The sequence below is a fragment of the Chinchilla lanigera genome, unplaced genomic scaffold (genome assembly GCF_000276665.1).
Source record: "Chinchilla lanigera isolate Chin_1 unplaced genomic scaffold, ChiLan1.0 scaffold00055, whole genome shotgun sequence".
Classification (NCBI taxonomy): domain Eukaryota; kingdom Metazoa; phylum Chordata; class Mammalia; order Rodentia; family Chinchillidae; genus Chinchilla; species Chinchilla lanigera.
Genome location: NW_004955456.1, coordinates 7,735,628 through 7,752,242, shown reverse-complemented (window position 1 = coordinate 7,752,242; position 16,615 = coordinate 7,735,628). Strand labels below are relative to the sequence as shown.

The 16,615-nt window shown below is 63.2% G+C and overlaps 1 protein-coding gene across 1 annotated transcript in view; it reads right to left on the bottom strand.

Annotated features, from left to right (window-relative positions):
* The window catches only part of Camk2b (calcium/calmodulin-dependent protein kinase II beta), a 48,924-nt gene that overhangs the window by 8,264 nt on the left and 24,045 nt on the right, over positions 1-16,615 (bottom strand). The window contains exons 5-15 of the mRNA XM_013520515.1: positions 16,293-16,358; positions 10,079-10,151; positions 7,427-7,529; positions 7,269-7,352; positions 7,023-7,117; positions 6,787-6,909; positions 6,287-6,370; positions 5,852-5,894; positions 4,921-4,995; positions 1,184-1,221; positions 1,032-1,103 (exon numbers count right to left, since the gene is read on the bottom strand). Of these exons, the coding sequence (XP_013375969.1) occupies positions 1,032-1,103; positions 1,184-1,221; positions 4,921-4,995; positions 5,852-5,894; positions 6,287-6,370; positions 6,787-6,909; positions 7,023-7,117; positions 7,269-7,352; positions 7,427-7,529; positions 10,079-10,151; positions 16,293-16,358 (856 nt within the window). The remainder of the gene's footprint in view (positions 1-1,031; positions 1,104-1,183; positions 1,222-4,920; positions 4,996-5,851; positions 5,895-6,286; positions 6,371-6,786; positions 6,910-7,022; positions 7,118-7,268; positions 7,353-7,426; positions 7,530-10,078; positions 10,152-16,292; positions 16,359-16,615) is intronic.

The window sequence follows — 16,615 nt, the reverse complement described above, 5'->3', positions numbered from 1 at the left end:
GAGAGAGTGCAGAGCAGAGGGGACAGGGATGGAGGCGGCAGGCGGTCAGCAAGATGGCCCGAGAGGGATGGAGGAGCGGAGGTCAGTGATGGCCCTCGGGGTAGAGGAGCAGGTGGGTGGAACCACAGATTGCCCCAGGCTGAGACGGTGCCCACCGGCCTGCCCACCCAGAGCACGGAAGTCTGGAGCGTGAGGAGCCGCGGGCATGGCTCGGGGAGCTCTCCCCACTGTGCTGCCCGGGCCCTGTCCAGCACGGGGACACAGGCTCGGCAATGTCATGGAGTGGGCATGGCAATGTACGGACAGAGTCCGAGCTGAGGCTGGCTGCAAGGCCGGCGTGTCGGGGCAGGCGCCTGGCACCCTCCTGCCACAGCCTGCCGCTCCAGCAGGCTCAGCCGCCTCCTGGAAGCCAGCTGGACCTCGAGGGGACACCAAGCACACTTCCAGCAAACCTCACACCCCCAGCACAGCACGGGCACTCAGGTGACACAGCAGGGAGCTGGCACCACACCCACAGGTGGTGCTCCCCTGCAGCAGCCCCCCAGGGCCAGTGGCCCGAGACTGGCCAGATACCCTTTAGGGGCAGGAGGGGCATCGCGGAGCCCGGCAGGGGCTGCCAGCAGCTCTGATGGCCCTGGCTCCCCGCCGTGGCCGCTGCGTGGGGATCTACCCCACACCGCCAGGCCTTCTCCCTGCACTCAGGACTGCCCCACCACAGCACCCTAAAGCCCAGCCGGGCCCTAGAGGCCAGGGATGAGGCCCTGGGAGACAGGGGGCCCCCCTTGTCCCTGTCTTGCCCACCTCCAGAAACCTCTCGCTGCATGCTTGTGGGGTGACCCACAAGAGGGTGAGGTGAGAGGCTAGGCCCCTGAAAGGGGCTCCCCAGAGCCCTGCACCTGCCTGACCCTGGGCAACAGAGCCTCTCCCCTCGGGAGACACAGCCCCCACCCCGGGCCCCGGCACGGTGGAGACTGGGGGCAGGTCTCTCTGCCAGAGGGGTGCACGAGGGGCCGGGGCTGAGGGCTCCGTACCAGCGCGGCAGGAGGGAGCGTCCCTTTGGGGCTGGTGATGGCCGAACTGTTTTTGGTGCTGTTTGTCTGGGGCTGTGGAGAGACGAGGAGTGGTTAGGGGAGAAGGGGTGCCCACCCTCCCAGGCTGGCCGTGCGGAGCGGCAGGGCCTCACCTTGACGCCGTCCGCCTTCTTGTTGAGCAGACTCTTGGCTGCTGTATGGGGAGGGAAGGAGGCAGCCTGAGCTGCGGGCCTGGTGCCCCCCAGCCGCGGCCCCACCCACCTCAGCTCTTTCCCAGGGCAGCCCGGCGCCCCAGGCCTGCCCAGAGCAGCAACAGGACCCGGAAGGGGGCAGCCCAGGCTGCCCAGGGACCCTTGCCCCAGCACTGGTCCCTCCCACGTCGTCTTCCGCAGCCCCAGGGCTCCACAGGGCACCGAGGAACCATCAACCCTTGGCTGCCACAGCCACACAAGAGCCCCATCCCCGCCAGGTGCCCACCACCACCTGGGACTGTGGCCTTGGGACCAGTGGCCTTTGCCCTGCTGTCCTCCCAAGCTGTCTGGTGCCTGGCTGCGGGGGCCACCTCTTTGTGGCGATCCCTGGGGCCAGTGCTGGCATCTTTGCCCCCAATTCCCGGGACGCTTGGACCAGCAGGTGATCCCTGGGACCCCAGCAGTCCCCTCGGAAGTCGGAGAGGCCTGGCTCTGTTTGTCCACCATCCCCAGAACCTACACTCTTCACGGCAGAGGTTAGAACTTTAATGACAGAACAAAAAGAAAAACGAGGAAGTCAGCTTACCTTACAGAAAAGGAAAGGTTGAAGAGGGGAAAGAGAGGAAGAGAGAAAACAAGATTTGTTGGTCGGGCAGGCGTTCACCCGGGCAGCGAGGCCAGCCCGTCCTGGCCCCGCCCACAGGCACAGCAGGTTAGAGAAGCGGCAGGGGCTGGTGCAGCACAGGGCAGCGAGGAGGTGGGGGTTCTTCACCCCCGGGCCCAGGAGCGAGGCGGCGGCCCCCTTCCCACCAGCTCCACGTGTGACCTCGGGCTCTCCTGCCTGCCACCCCAAGGCAGGCCTGCGCGGGGCGTGGGGACCAACGGGCACACTCAGACCTGGGCTGCCGTTCTCAAACAGGGTCTCCCCCAAGTGTGGCAGGGCCAGCTTACACAGTCAGAGATGCAAACCCCCAGCTCCCCGGCTCCCTGAGGTCAGGACCCTGGGGGGGCTCAGCGTCCCCCACAACCCCCAGGGCGGCCCTGATTCTGGCTTGCAAGCGGGATGGGCAGGAGCCTGTGGAGGCTGACAGACGGAGGCCCAGTTCCTTTCAGAAGCCAGGCCTGGGCCCTGGCCCTGCCTGCGGACCACCTCCCTCCCTGCCACGTGACCACGGCCCGCCCCTCCCCACTCTGCCTGTGGGGCCTGGGGACCCGGAAGTGGGCACAGCCCTGGGCAGTGGGCACACCGTCTCTGCTCGCAGCCTCCCTGCCTCGCTGATCCACTAATTCCCGAGCCCAGGGGTGGCTCCAGGGCCCACAGATTTAACTCCAAACCTGACTCCTGGGGTCCTCTCTGCATTTCACCCTCGGAGGCGGCAGCAGGGACCAGGTCCCCGATGCCCTTGGGCAGCCCTGTCTGTGGTCCCCACTGCCCTGCAGCCAGAGTGTCCAACTCCTCTGCTCTCTGCTGAACCCTCTCTGTGCCCCACTCTTGGACAGGCCGGGCCCAGCCAGGCACTGCCTCTTTGTCTGTGGATCCCGGCCTCCCCGCCGTCCCCTTGTTCTAGCACACAGCTGTCCCCAGGCCTGGAGCCCCTCTCCCTGCTGGTGGCCTGTTGTGGGCCACAGGGGGCTGGGCCCTCCCTGGGGCCCGAGGAGGGAGACACCCATCCCTGTCTTGAGCACCCTTGTCACCAGGAGCTGAGCATCAGGGAGGACCTCTGTCCTCTTTAGGAACACAGGCTTCAGTGATGTGGCGAACTCCATGGAAAGCTTACACAGGGGCCTGGCCCGCCTCCCTCGGGCCCACCGCCGGGCCAGCCCCACACGTTTCCAGCTGGAATCTGCGCAGGGACCCACACAGCCAGTACCGGAGCAAGGCCTGGCAGGCAGCACAGTACCTCCCCGCTCCCTCTCAGCCAAGGAGACCACAGGGCTGTCCTTCAGCTTAAGAGGGCCCTACTTAGGGCCCTGGGTTTGTCAGAGCCCACGTTCCCACCAGAGGTATTAAAAAGTTTTCCACGGGAAGTAAGAGGACGTGCTCCCCTGAGGACTCGCACAGGCCACTCTGAGGCCCAGGCCTGGGCGGACACCTGTGGCACACAGCTCCCGCCCCAGGAACCCCTTTTTATGCCAGCCCCTGTGCATGTCTCGGCACAGCACGGTGGAGCGCCAGCCCAGCCTTTCATGAGCACACAGCTCCTCCCCGCCTTTCCTGGGCCACTTCTTGCTCCAACATCCCTCTCTGTCCTGGACTAGCCACAGTTATCAGGGCCAGGACCCTGTCCGCACCGTCCACACTGGCGCTCCCAGGAGAAGAGCCTCCTTTTTAGGGTCTCCGGTCAATAGCATTTATTAGGTGCAGAAGGCACCAAAGATAGACACCCAGGCTGGAACCCACCCGTCCCCCGCCTCAAGCCAAGCAGCTGGCCACCAGGAGTGATCCCCTCTGCACGCACACCTGCCCAATGCAAGAGGGAGGGCGGAGGCCACACCGCAGCCCACTCTGCAGCCAGGGCCTCCCTGCTGGACCAAGGACCCCCCCACACACACACCTGGACATCCGGCAGAGACGTTGTCCCTAGAGTATGTGGGACCCTCGACCCTGCCCCTGCCTCGGCCCCTAGCTAGTCGCCCTGAACAGCCATGCTGGGCTGCGCTCACATGCACCGACCCCTCCAGGACAGAGTGGCCCAGGTGCCTGGGCGGAGCCGCACATGCTGGCGGCCTCATGCACCGCCGCCCTGGCTGACTTGCAGGCAGGCGGGCGCTGCAGCGGGAGCCTGGGCACAGCGTGGCTCAGAGGTGGCCTGTGTCGTGCTGCTGTCCCTGGGCAGTGGGTCCTCGGGAGCCTCTAGTTTCATCTTTTCCTTAACCCAGCTATTCCCTCCCGCATGTGCTCCAGAAAGGCTGCAAATGTGGGCTTGGGCCTGTCTGCTGGGCCTGTCCAGATGCCTAAACTGCCCCCCAGGAGGCCTCGCTGTGGCCTGGTGGGTCCAGGGAGGGAGGTCCCCACCTCCTGGGACCTCCGTCCTGCCCCGGGGGACACTGGAGGCTCCTGTAAGATATGTGGTTACGCCTGTGCCAACCCTCAGCTTGGGGACCGACTGTGGAGCCCGAAAGGAGGTCCCCAGGCCACCCAGGCCTTAGGGGCCAGAGAGATGTCTCCTCCCTCAGATCTGGGACCTTCTGGTGAAGGCTCCAGAAAGAATCAGAGCTCTCCAGGAAGCCTCACGGTGCAGATATCCCTCGCCCCAATTCCTTACTCCAGGGCAGACCTGCTGGGGGGACTCCGCAACTCAGACCACCAGCTCCACCTGCTGAGGGGGGACCGGCCGCAGCCCTGGTTCCCCCAGAGCAGCACACTGGCCTCACCAGCCCTGCTCCAAGGTCCAGACCCCTGGTGGCAGCCTCTGTGGCTCCCCGTGAAGCTCAGGTCACTCTCAGTGGGGGTCTCTAGACCCCCGCACCCCAGGGACCACCTAGCCAGTAGCTCCTGCAGGTGAGGAGATGGGTGGGTGGGCCACCTCCCTGTCCTAGGTGGGCTCTGCCGAGCGGTGACCACAGCGGGAGCAGGGGCTCCCGGGGGCCTCTGGGGCAGCTCTGGGGGCCTGGCCAGCGGCTGCGTGCAGCGGGGGGCTGCATGCCAACAGGAAGGGCGGGCAGGAGCGGGCGGACGCTGGGCAAGACACATCTACCTTGTTCCACCAGCCCCATGGTGGTGCCGGAGGCCGCGGTGGACATTGTGGCTGGAGCGGTGGTCTGTCTGCCCACTGTTAGCGCCGGGTTAGAGACGAGGGGTTGGGGGCGGACACACACGGGGTGGGGCGAGGTGAGGAAAGAGAAGAGACAAAGGAAGCAGAAGAAGATTAGAGTTAAAGTGTAGGTGGCTCCAGAATCCCTTTCTCAGGAGAGTGAAACAAGACTGGGCCGACTGACACGGAAGAGCGTTTGCCTTTTCTCTCAGAGCCCCTCAGGGGGCTTCTGGCGCCCGGCGCGGGCGAGCGGCACACAGCAGACAGACAGTCCCGTTAGCGTTGGTGTGACCGTGCGTGCCCACTCCAGGCAGGATGGCATCACAGCAAGGAACAGGAAGGGGGTGCCAGGTGCAGACGGACAACGAGAGATGGCCACAGACGCTCGCACACGCGGAGTCAGACGACGGAGAAGCCGCGGCTGTTGGGGCGCTGGGGCCTGCAGGGCCCCGGGGTCTCTAGCAGACCCCCGAGGCTTCACTCCCCACTGTCCCCCCTGAGCAGCCAGCACTCAGGATGGCCGTCCCCAGTGCAGTACACAGACCCCACGCAGCCCACCCCTCTGCCCCCTCCGTGCACAGCACAGCGCTGAGGCCCCTGGACACAAGGAGGCCACAGGCCGCCGGACAGACGCCTGGACAGACATGTGTGCAGGCAGGGCAGTAGGCCGCACAAACACTGAGGTGTCGGGTGAAGGACACGGATCCAACACAGAGGAGACTGGGCAGGGGATGGCCGAGCCCAGTGGCCGCCCCAGGAGGGAGCCCAGGGGCCAGCTGGAGCCAACGACACAGGCCCCGAGCCCCGGCAGGACTTCCTGCCACAGCCTGCAGGGCGAAGTGGCATCGGTCCTCCCTGGAGAAGAGTGTCTCACCTGAGAAATTCCGTGTGGCCAGCATGGTGGTGAGGATGGCACCCTGCGGGAGACAAAGCAGGGCCGACTCGTTAGCGCCCCCTGCTGGCCAGAAGCATGGCCCCACTCTGTCCTCTAATAGCTCAGGCTTCTGCAGAGGAAGAGCCTGGAGCCCAGCAGCTGCCGCGAGGCCGATCGCCAGTGTCCAGAACCGAAACAGGACGCTGAGCCTACCCACTGCCACTCGACATGACTCACAGGTGCTCCAAGGCCCCTGAGACTCAGGAGCCACCAGGACCACCTGTCACCGGGGCAGCTCCTCCTCAGCCCCTCCTTTCCCTCACAGGCCCGGGGCAGGGGCTGCCCCCCTCGGGGTTTTGGGGAGAGCCAGTCAGGCCGGCCCTCCCTGGGCGGGGCCGTGGGGCTCTCCCAGTGCCGGGGCTGAGCAGCGCTCACCTTGAGCTTCCTCCTGGCGTTGAACTTCTTCAGACACTCCACAGTCTCCTGCCTGTGCATCATGGAGGCCACGGTGGAGCGTTGCTGCAGGGGGAGAAGCAGTCACGGGCGGGCAAGGGGCCCGGGAAGCCTCTGCTCGTCCCCAGGGGGCAGGACCCCAGCGAGTCGGGGAGGCCCGGGGCTTTGGGCTGGTGGCATCCCTGAGCCCCACGTGCGGAGGGCCACCCTACCACCTGCCGCCCCACCCACCTGTGACTTCAGGCCTTGTGTCTCCTACTTCACCTGCTTCCGTCCCCTCACAGACAGGACTGGGGACAGGAGGAAGTGGCCCCTTCTGCTCCTTATGTCCCCCCAAACCTGGTCCTCAAAAACTACCAGCGGGTCCCAGGGCAGAGGCTGCCAAGAGTGCCCAGGGAAGCCGGGGTGCCTTCAGGTGTGAGGAGCGGAACCGGGCCGCCACTTCAGTGAGCTGCCCGCCCCGGGGAGCGAGGCCGACTTACACAGACCCATGGGTGCTTCAGGGCCTCGTGGGCCGTGATGCGCTTGGCGGGGTTGATTGTCAGCATCTGGTTGATGAGGTTTTTGGCTTCGGGAGTGACCGTGTCCCACTCGGGGGACGGGAACTAGACGGGGAACAGTGCACAGGCTGAGACGGAAGCCCCTCCCCAGGGCACGCCACATATGGGAGGGCAGCACACAGGCCAGGCCGGGGCCCCGTCCCACCCCACACACTCACATCATAGGCTCCGGCCTTGATCTGCTGGTAAAGCTTGTGCTGGTCCTCGTCCCAGAAGGGCGGGTAGCCCACCAGCAGGATGTACAGGATCACTCCTGAGACGGGGCGGGGCCGTGAGCACGGGCCCCAGAGGAGGCCTCAGCCAAGCGCATCCCTGCCCAGGTCCCACAGCCCTGCGCGCCCATGCCCAGCCCTCAAAGGAGCGCCCAAGCCTAAGATGCCCCCAGCTCCACTTAGGCGTCTCACCGCACGCCCAGATGTCCACGGGCTTGCCGTACGCCTCCTTGCGGAGCACCTCAGGGGACAGGTAGCCCGGCGTGCCTGCGAAGCCTGCCGAAGGGGAAAGGGCTGTGAAGGGCTGGGAGGGGCCGCCCGCACGCCCTGCCCTCCTCGTGGGCACTCACCAAACCACGCCTGCTGGTCCCCCTGCACCTCAATGGCCAGCCCGAAGTCCGCCAGCTTCACCGCGGCGCCTTTGCATTTGCTGGCCAGGAGCAGGTTCTCGGGCTACAGAGGGGTGGCCATGAGCACCGTGTGAAGCCCAGGGGAGGGGAGAGAAACAGAGGCGACAGGTTTGCAGGAGGGGTGCACAGGCCTGACGTCCCGCCCATGGTGTCCCGGGCGCGGACGAGTTCCAGGCCTGTACCCCCCAGCTCCGCTCCTCCTGGGGACAGTGAGTGGCCAATCTTTCAGAAGGTAGGTGGCTTTCAGCCCAAGCTTGGATCCCCTGCATCTCAGCTCAGGAACTGGGGGGCCTCCCAGGCCCAAACCTCCAGCACACCTCATAAGCATGAGCACTACGGTCCCCACAGCCCAGGGCAGGTCAAGCCTCCCCTTTCCAGTGTTTGGGGAGTCTGCTGAGTTGCTGGGAAGTTCCAGCCCACCTTGAGGGCAAGGAGGAATGCCTGGGGGCTGCAGAGCCCGGGGCAGCCCAGAACACCACCTGCCAGGCCCAGGGCTCCGGTCAGCACTGTACGAGGGCAGGAAGGAGGCCCTGTTTTACCCACGTGTGCTTGGGGCAAGATGGCTCGGGCCCACTCGGGACAGCGTCCTGGCTCAGGCCGGAGGACACGCGCTCCTAGCTCAGGGGCTGCTGTCCCCGGGCTGAGGGCCTGAGCCCTGGACCCTCGGTTTCCAGGCCCTGAACGCCAGGGGCTCTGGGCCACAGGTTCCACCAGCAGCTGCGCCTCTCCCAATCCCAGACAGAGGGCCTGTGCGGGTCACACTGCCACTAAGAATGAGCCACAAAAGAGACAACACACGTCCACCCGCCCGCTGCTGGCTCTGGTCACCAGAGACTTCACACGGGACACGCGGTCCCTGCGGTGGATGCAACCAGTGCCCCCATCCCACGTGGCAGACGGGCTCGGGTCCGAACGCTCAGGGACCCCACGCAGACCAGAGCATCCCGAGGGCTTCCTCGGTGGCCTGCCCAGCAGCAGGGGCAAGGCCTGTCCCTGTCCGTCACTTCTCCCTGTGACTCACAGCGACACACTGGGCCTGTCCATCCTGATTCTGCCACTGTGAGGCAGGCAGGGGTCCAGCACCCCACTCTGCTCCCGCAGTGAGAATCTGACAGTGAGAGCAAGGGCTGCCCGGGTCTGCTCCCGGGCCTGACGCAGGGCCACTGAGGGCCGTGAGGCCCCGGGAAGCACTGAGCAAGGTGGCCGGGGGCCCCAGAGGGACACACAGGACGGCCTGGCCCAGGGCCACACTGCCGGGCCTCCACCCTGGGCTTCTCCTCCATGGCCCAAGAGGGTACTGTGGCCTCTGCTGTCTGCCAAGCCCACATGCGGACACTCCCGGGCCTCCCCAGGGCAGGAAGGGCGTTCTGCTCCCGCAGCAAGGCTTCCGTCTCCCCCACAGCAGGGGTGGCGGAGAGCACCTGCTACTCCTGTGCCTCAGCCCCAAGGTTAACCACATAGAGCACGGGTCCCAGGGCAAAGCACCCACGTCCGACGCCCAGCCCCCTCCTCTCGGGGACCCTGGCCAAGGCTGGCTCGGGACACGCAGGGAAGGGCCGAGGAGGCAGCTGCAACGACCAGCACCCCTCAGTCATGGCTGAGGGAAGGGTCCTGACCAGCAGGACACTCAGCACAAGACTGGTCCTGCACCCCTCAGGGCTGGGCCTGGGCCCACCAGCCTCCAAGCAGCAGCTGCTGAGCAGGCTGTGGGGGCCTTGGGCTGGGAGAGGTCGGAGGGAAGGAAGGGGAGGGAGCAGGGAGAAGCGGCAGCCACCCTGCACCCTGGGGGGGACAGACCTTTGAAACAGAGCCTGGAGCCCACAGCGGAGCTCTAGGCAGCAGAGAGCAGGCCGGGAGGCAGAGGTGGCGAGGCCCCAGCAGCACCAGCCTCATCGCCTGCGTCCCCACCTGCCAAAGCCTCCGCTTGGTAGAAAGCGAGCCCCTCAGTGCACTTTTGTCACCAGGCAGGCTGCCGAAGCTGCCCCTTCCAGCCCTGGAGCACCAGGCAGAAGATGTGCAGACGTCCCACATGTCCACATGCGACTCCACGTCAGCTCACACACACTTGCGTGCCCGCACATGTATGCACACACCTCCATACACATGCACACAGTCCACACGTGCACACACCCCAAGGCACACACATATACACACACAACCACGTGTGCACACACCTGTGCATACACACGTACACACATGCAGATACACACACATGGACCTCTTTGTGCACCCACACTCAGACATACACCTGTGCCTATGTGTGTACACAGATTATGCAGAGAACACGCACGGATGTTTCCATGTACATACACTTCTGTGTGCACACGTACACAAGACCCCTCCATGCACCCACAGTGCACATTCTCACATATGTGCACACAAACCTGCACACAGGCCTTCAAGTACACACACGTGCACACAGGCCCACAGGCACCTGTGTACACGTGGCACACAGGAGCCCTTACACGCGGGCACGTACACACACGTACACGCACACCTGCCCGCACCCACGGCCCTCACTGCACATGCCCCGCCTCTCAGCAGCATGCAGTGTGGACAACAGACTCCGCGCACAGCAGGGTCGGAACTCACCTTGAGGTCTCTGTGGACGACCCCCATTTGGTGACAGTGGAGTACGGCCTCCAGGATCTGCTGGATGCAATGACTGCAGCAAACGGCAGGCAGGTTAGAGCAGTGGCCCGGGCGGGGGTGGCCGGGGCTCGGTTCCCAGCCCGGGGGACATGCAGATGATGCAGGGCATTGAGGGGGGATGCTGCCCGGCAGGGCCTCCGTGGCCCCGGCCACCTGCTCTGTGGGGTGGGGCCAGGCCCACAGCCCACTCTCAGGGGACACCCATCCCTGGGGTGCCCCCCCAGCTCATCTTGGCCACACTGACCCTCAGCCGCAGGCGCCAGGCTGACCTATACTCTGTAAGCCAGGCTGGGCGAGGGGGGGGGCCGGGCGGAGGGGAAACTGAGGCGGGGAAGGCGGAGTGGGCCAGGAAGACACACAGGTGCCACCGCGTGCGGGGAGCCCAGGCCGAAGCCCAGCTCTGGAGCGGTGACGGTGCCCAGGGTGCACGTGACTTCACTGAAACCCACACAGACACGGACATGCCCGCTGGCGAGAGGCTGTGTGCGGGGCAGCAGGGCAGCTGGGCGCTGCCAGCCCTGGGGTGTCCAGCTCGGCTCCCGGCACTGCCGCTGCTCCGCAAGGGAGGCCCAAACACGGAGTCCCGCTCTCCAGGGGTCTGTAGCAGGGCCCTTCCCAGCTGCCTCAGGCCACCTGCCCGGCCCCTGGCCCTCATCGCAGCAGGCCCAGGGCACCCGGCCCCGAGCACGCAATGCCTGGGGCCAGGCCCAGGTGCGGGGTCCCACCCAGCCCCACCCGAGGGTGCAGTGCACCCTGCTGCACCCTAATGGAGTGGCGGGCGGCTGAGGTCTGTCCTCAGCCACCAAGGGCTGGAACCTCAATCCCTTGACCACCCCACTGCCCTGGATCTCCCCACCTGCTCACCCCTCTGCCACTCCTGCTGCTCCAAAGGGGGCGTCGTTGGTCAGCAGCCACTACTCCCCACAGCCCCTTCCTCGGCCTGCTGCCATCTCTTGTCTCCGCATCTGGTCCCCAACCACCTCTCATAGGGTGGTGCTTGGTCCCCTGCAGCCCTGGGGTCACTCTGTCCACCACGTGAGGCTTGCGGACTTGCTAGACCTCAGCCCCCACCCCAGGCCTCCCCGGGTGGAGGTGGAGGCCAAGCGCCACCCTCTGGTCTGCAGAGCACAGAGCGCCCCCTAGTGGCCAACAGGCCTGTGATGCACTCCTGCACAGCAGGGATGGTTGGGCCCTGCAGGCACTCTGGGCCCTGGTGTGTCCTAGGCCTCTGTGCCAGCCATCCCTCAGTCATCAGGTGGCCACCCAGCCCCATAGGGCTCCCCTCTGCCAGGCATGGCATCGGGAGGTGCCACCTCCACAGACCAGTAGAGGCCCCACCTGCCCACGCATCCCTCAAGTCCACCCCGTGGCGGGAGTTGGATCTCTCTCCGGTGAGCCTTCCTCAGCTTCAGGCTTCTGAGAGACCTTCTCGGGTCCTGCGGCAGCCTGGGGCCAGGCACTCCGCGACCCGTCCTGATGCCATCCCCCGGCACATGGCCACCGCTCACCCCATGTCCTCCCTGACTGTCCTCCTGGCAGGCTAACAGCTCCAGAGATCTCTCTGCATGTCCACAGGCAGCAGCCAGCCCCTCATCATGTGTGTCACACTGCCCCCGCCCCCGAGGACAGTCACCTGTGCCTGGAATGAACATGTTGGTTAAGCTGTTCAGGATTCCCCAGGACACGGGTGCCAGCACTGTGCCCGCTCACAGGGACAACGCCGGCCTGCACGGGGCAGAGGACAGCCATGCAGAGCAGCCCTGGCCCTCTCCCTGGGCAGAGCTGACCCCTCTGAGGCTTTGCTTTACACTGCACAGCTTAGAAAGTCAATTTTTGGTCAAAAATCCTTCCCAAGGGCCGGGGAATAGCTCAGTAGTAGAGCACTTGCCCAGTGTGTGCAGTTCAATCCCCAGTACTGGGGAGAGAGAGACAGACAGATAATCCCAAGCAGCAACGTGGGCCCTAGTAGGCTTCTGGATGTTCTTCTAGTCTGGGAAGCACCCCTCTGGGTACGGTCAGCGTCTCCCTAGATCCTCTCCAACATCCTTCTTGACTCAGATTGATTGCTGTTGGTTTTATTTTTTCAAAGTGAGAACTCAGCTGTCACTAGTTGGACCTTGAACCCCTGTTATGGTTTGTGTCTGGGTGTCCCCCCAACGCCACATGCAGTCATGAGACAGGCTTCTAGAGTTTATGATTGATTCATGGTCCAATGTTGGAATTATGGATGTGAGAGCTATACCCGCCCTGGGGCGGGTAGTTTGCATACAGTGTAAGGGAGGGAAAGAGGCTGTTTGCCATTGCTCCTCCCTTTTGCTCTTGCAGCTTTTGCTGTCTTCAGCTGCCATGAATGTTTGCCCTCTGCCATGTGCCACTCTGCCTTGGAGCCAGCCAAGTACAGACTGAAACCTCCACAAACTGTAAACTAAATAAACCTTTCCTTCCTTCATTTTGGGAGTCAGGTATTTTGTCCCAGCAACGAGGGCAAAGTAACTGAGACAACCCCTAAACTCCTGCCTCAGCCTCCCAAGTAGGTGGGACTACAGTCACATGCTACCATACCTGGCTTCTAAGTTTTTTTTTTTAAACACGTTCTAAATATTTTGAATGTTGTTTTCTCTGTTTTGCAAAAGACTTAAACATCCTTCAAACTTTCCCATAAACTACAAAATAAAAATCCTACTTCCCCTTTAGAAATGAGTTCAGGAAGTCTGTTTCCTTTTCCTCCTGAGAACAGCCCTGTGGGAACTCATCTGAGGGGTGCACTGGGCAGGTACCTGGGGGACCCTCACTACACCTGCCCAAGCCAGACCTGTGAATGTCAAGATAGCGCCACCCTGCCCTGGCACTAGGTCCTCTGCCTCCCTCTCCACCCAAGGGGAGCTGAGTTCCCTGCTTTCCACACTTCTACTGAGAGTTCCAGTCAGTGAAGCCTGTGGGGCAGACACCCCACGGCTCCCAACTGGATGCCCATCAGTCACTACTGCCCCAGGCTGTCCCTCTCCACATGGCTTGTATCTAGATGTGCCCCAAAGCCTCATGCAGTCACAGGTGGGGAGTTTCGAGAGCGGCTGGATTAGGCTGTGTGAATGTGGATTAAGGCTGTGATACTGGGTGAAGTGTGCAGATAATGGAAGCCCCACCCTGGGTGTAGGTGGCACCCAGCCTGGCCAGAATACAAGGGGAGAGGGCCGGGGATGTAGCTCAGCGGTGTAAGTGCCTGCCCAGCAAGTGCAAGGTCCTGAGTTTGATTCCTGGTAGCACCCCCCCACACACAAGAAAAGAACATAAAGGGAGACAAGGCAGGCAGGTTTGCTGCTGCTGCTGCTACTGCCCTCTGCCTGCCCTGCCATGGACTTTTTCTCCTCTGTGATGCCTCTCTGCCATGCTGCCTTTCCTTAGAGTCAGCTGTCTATAGACCGAAACCACGACAAACTGTGAGCTGAAATAAACCTTTTCTCCTTCAACTTGTGAGTGTCAGGTATTTTGTCCCAGTGATGAGAATGTAACTATGACACCCTCTTCTGTGCAGGCCACGTCATGAGGGGCCTCCCTGCAGCTAGGGACAGGGGCCATATCTGTGGGCAGCCCAGAAGGGGACTCTCCCTAGGGCTCCCTGTGCCCTCCCCTCCTTATGCAACCTAAAACAGATTCTCAGGTCATGGCACGCCCCCGACAGGAGCCCAGAATCCCAAAGAGGAAATGGGGGGGCAGTGGGACAGACCCCCATCTCTTCTGAGCCAGGGGACCCAGATGGAGTCCCCTGGGGCAGGGAGGCCCCTGCCATCACGCCGGCAGGGTGTGAGGGGCCCAGTGGGAGCACAGAGCTCTTCCCACTGCAACTTTGCTGTTTGCCAAAGGCTCCCAGGACGCCACCACCCTGAAGCCCCAGCCTCCCTGAGGCGGCTTGGTGCTTGCAGCCGAGCTGGCTCAGCAGGGCCACCAGAGGGCGCTGTGAGTGTGCCAGAAACAGATCAGGCCAGGGTCCTCCCCTCAGGGAGCAGAGTGGTAGAGGCTCTGGAAGGGCACACAGGCCCCTCCATCCCTGAGGCTGCGTGCCAGTGTACAAGCCCCTCTGGGCTGCCTCCTCTGGCTTCCACCTGGGGGGGCGAGTATGAAGGCCTCGAGGGCAGGTGAGGACACAGGTGGCAGGATCAGGTGAGTACAGGCAGGCGGGTTGGGTTGATGGGTGCTGTGGGCAACAGGGGACACCAGGCCCGGGCAGCATCCATGCGCTTAGGCCCACACACTGCCCGGCAGAGTCCTGGGGCTGATCTGTGACCGGAGTCTCTGCTGGGCTGATAGGGCCCTGGCCCCTCGCCTGGCACCCTCAGAGAACTCGGCCCACGCTTGGGCTCCTCCTAGACAGCGTGGAGGAGCCACTGAGGACCCTGAAGTCCACCTGCCCAGCAGGCATCCCCAGAGCAGGGCCAGGGCATCTGTTCCACTTCCTGCTTCTTAGGCGGGCAGAATACAAAAAACCCTCCTGTTCCTCCTCTCCAGGGGACAGGCTGCTTTCGGGCTACTGTGCAAGACCCAGAGCCCTTCCTTAGGAAGAAGCCGCAGCCCTGCCTGCCCCAGAGTCCCTCGTCCTGGCCAGCCTGGGCCTCTGCTGCCAGGCTGTGTGGGACAGGCCCAAGTGGTACCAGGACGCTCACACTTCAAACGGGGACTCAAGGCCTGTGACAAAGGGCACGGCCACAGGAAGCTACAAACTGACATTCATTTTCTTGATTAGAGATGTGTGTTCACCATTGTCAGGCACGTGGCGCATGTGCAGCCCCTGCACTCGGCTGCTGAGGCAGGAAAACCCCAAGACTGAGCTCAGTCTGGGTAACTTAGAAACTTAGTAACACCCTTGCGGCAAAATAAATGAAAAAGGGGGTGCAGCTCAGTGCAAAGGCCCTGGGTGAAACTCCCAGTACCAAACACACACACACACACACACACACACACACACACACAATCACAAACACACAGGGTTGGGGATGTAGCTCAGCGATAAGGCTCATATGAACTCAATCTCCAGTACTGCAAATAACAATTCTTAAACAGACAAGCTACAGAGGCCGGGTGTGGTGGCATATGCCTATAATCCCAGCACTTGGGAGGCTGAGGCAGGAGGATCATTGAGAGTTCGAGGGGCTGGAGATTTAGCTCAGCGGCAAAAGCGCCTGCCTGGCATGGGCAAGGTCGTGAGTTCGGTTCCTGGTACCAGAGAAAAACCAAAAAAAAAAAAAAAAAAGAGAGAGTTCAAGACCAGCCTGGGCTACAAAGTGAATTCAAGGCCAGTCTAAACTGTATAGCGAGACTGTCTCAAAAAGAGAAAAAAAAAAAACCTCCACCACCACTGCAGTTTTCTTCTCTTTTGAATGCGGGTCTGAGGCAGAGCAGCGGACACAGCCCAGAGATCCCCAGCTGCCCCTGAGCAGGGTCAGGGCCCACTGTGGTTTCACCTCCCCAGGTGACAGTGTGGCCCACCTCAGTATGGTCCCTGGCAGCCATACCACTAGCAGGATGGAACACACATCCCTCTGTAGCACCCCATGCTGGAAGCCCAGGGGCCTGGCTGAGCCTTGTGAACGCTACCCCGGCTGCAGAGGGGAGGTGGCCCGCCCTATGCTGAGTCCCAGCACCCCCTGACCCTCCCTCCCTGGAACGCAGTGTGCAAGGCGCAGGGGCCCAGAAGGGCACCCAGCAGCATCCTTCCCAGCCAGCTCCACGGTGCCAAGCTGCACGACAGGTGGCCCCGAGAGGACACCAGGGAAGGGGACTCCTGGCCTGGCTTTTTGGGATAAGCATTTGGAAGCTGCTCATCTCAGAGGAGGGGTAGCCAAGCGGGACTCATCATGGGCCACAGCTGGGACATCCAAAGCCAGGCTCAGGGACACCTACGACCACTCTCCCCAAGCAGCCACCCCATGAAGGGCACCCCAGATAACGCAGCAGGTAGGCCCACCCCCCAGGCCACACCTCCATGCTTATCAAAGGCCCACAGCCTGCTCCTGCCCCCCTACTGCCTCAGAGAATCCTGGCAGGGCTGATGGCAGACTGGCACTACCACCCAGCTGCCCTCTGCAGGGCCAGAGGTGGGTCACAGAAGGGGCAGGAGTTGGGCAGAGCGCGGGCGGGGCGAGGGGCAGGAGGGGCCCACCTGGCGTCGGCCTCGCTGTAGTATTCTCGTGCCACAATATCTTCAAACAGCTCCCCTCCAGTGACCCTGCAGTGAAAGCACATGGGGCATGGATTCCGGAATCCGTGTCATCCAGTCACCACCCCCTACCACTGTCACCAGTGCCACCGCCTCTATCACCACATTTCCACCACCATCACCTCTGCCACCACCACCTCCACCATCTCCACCATCACCTCCACCACCACGTCCACCACCAAGTCCACCAGCACCTCCACCACCAGCACCTCCACCACCAGCACCTCCACCACCTCCACCACCAGCACCTCCACCACCAGCACCTC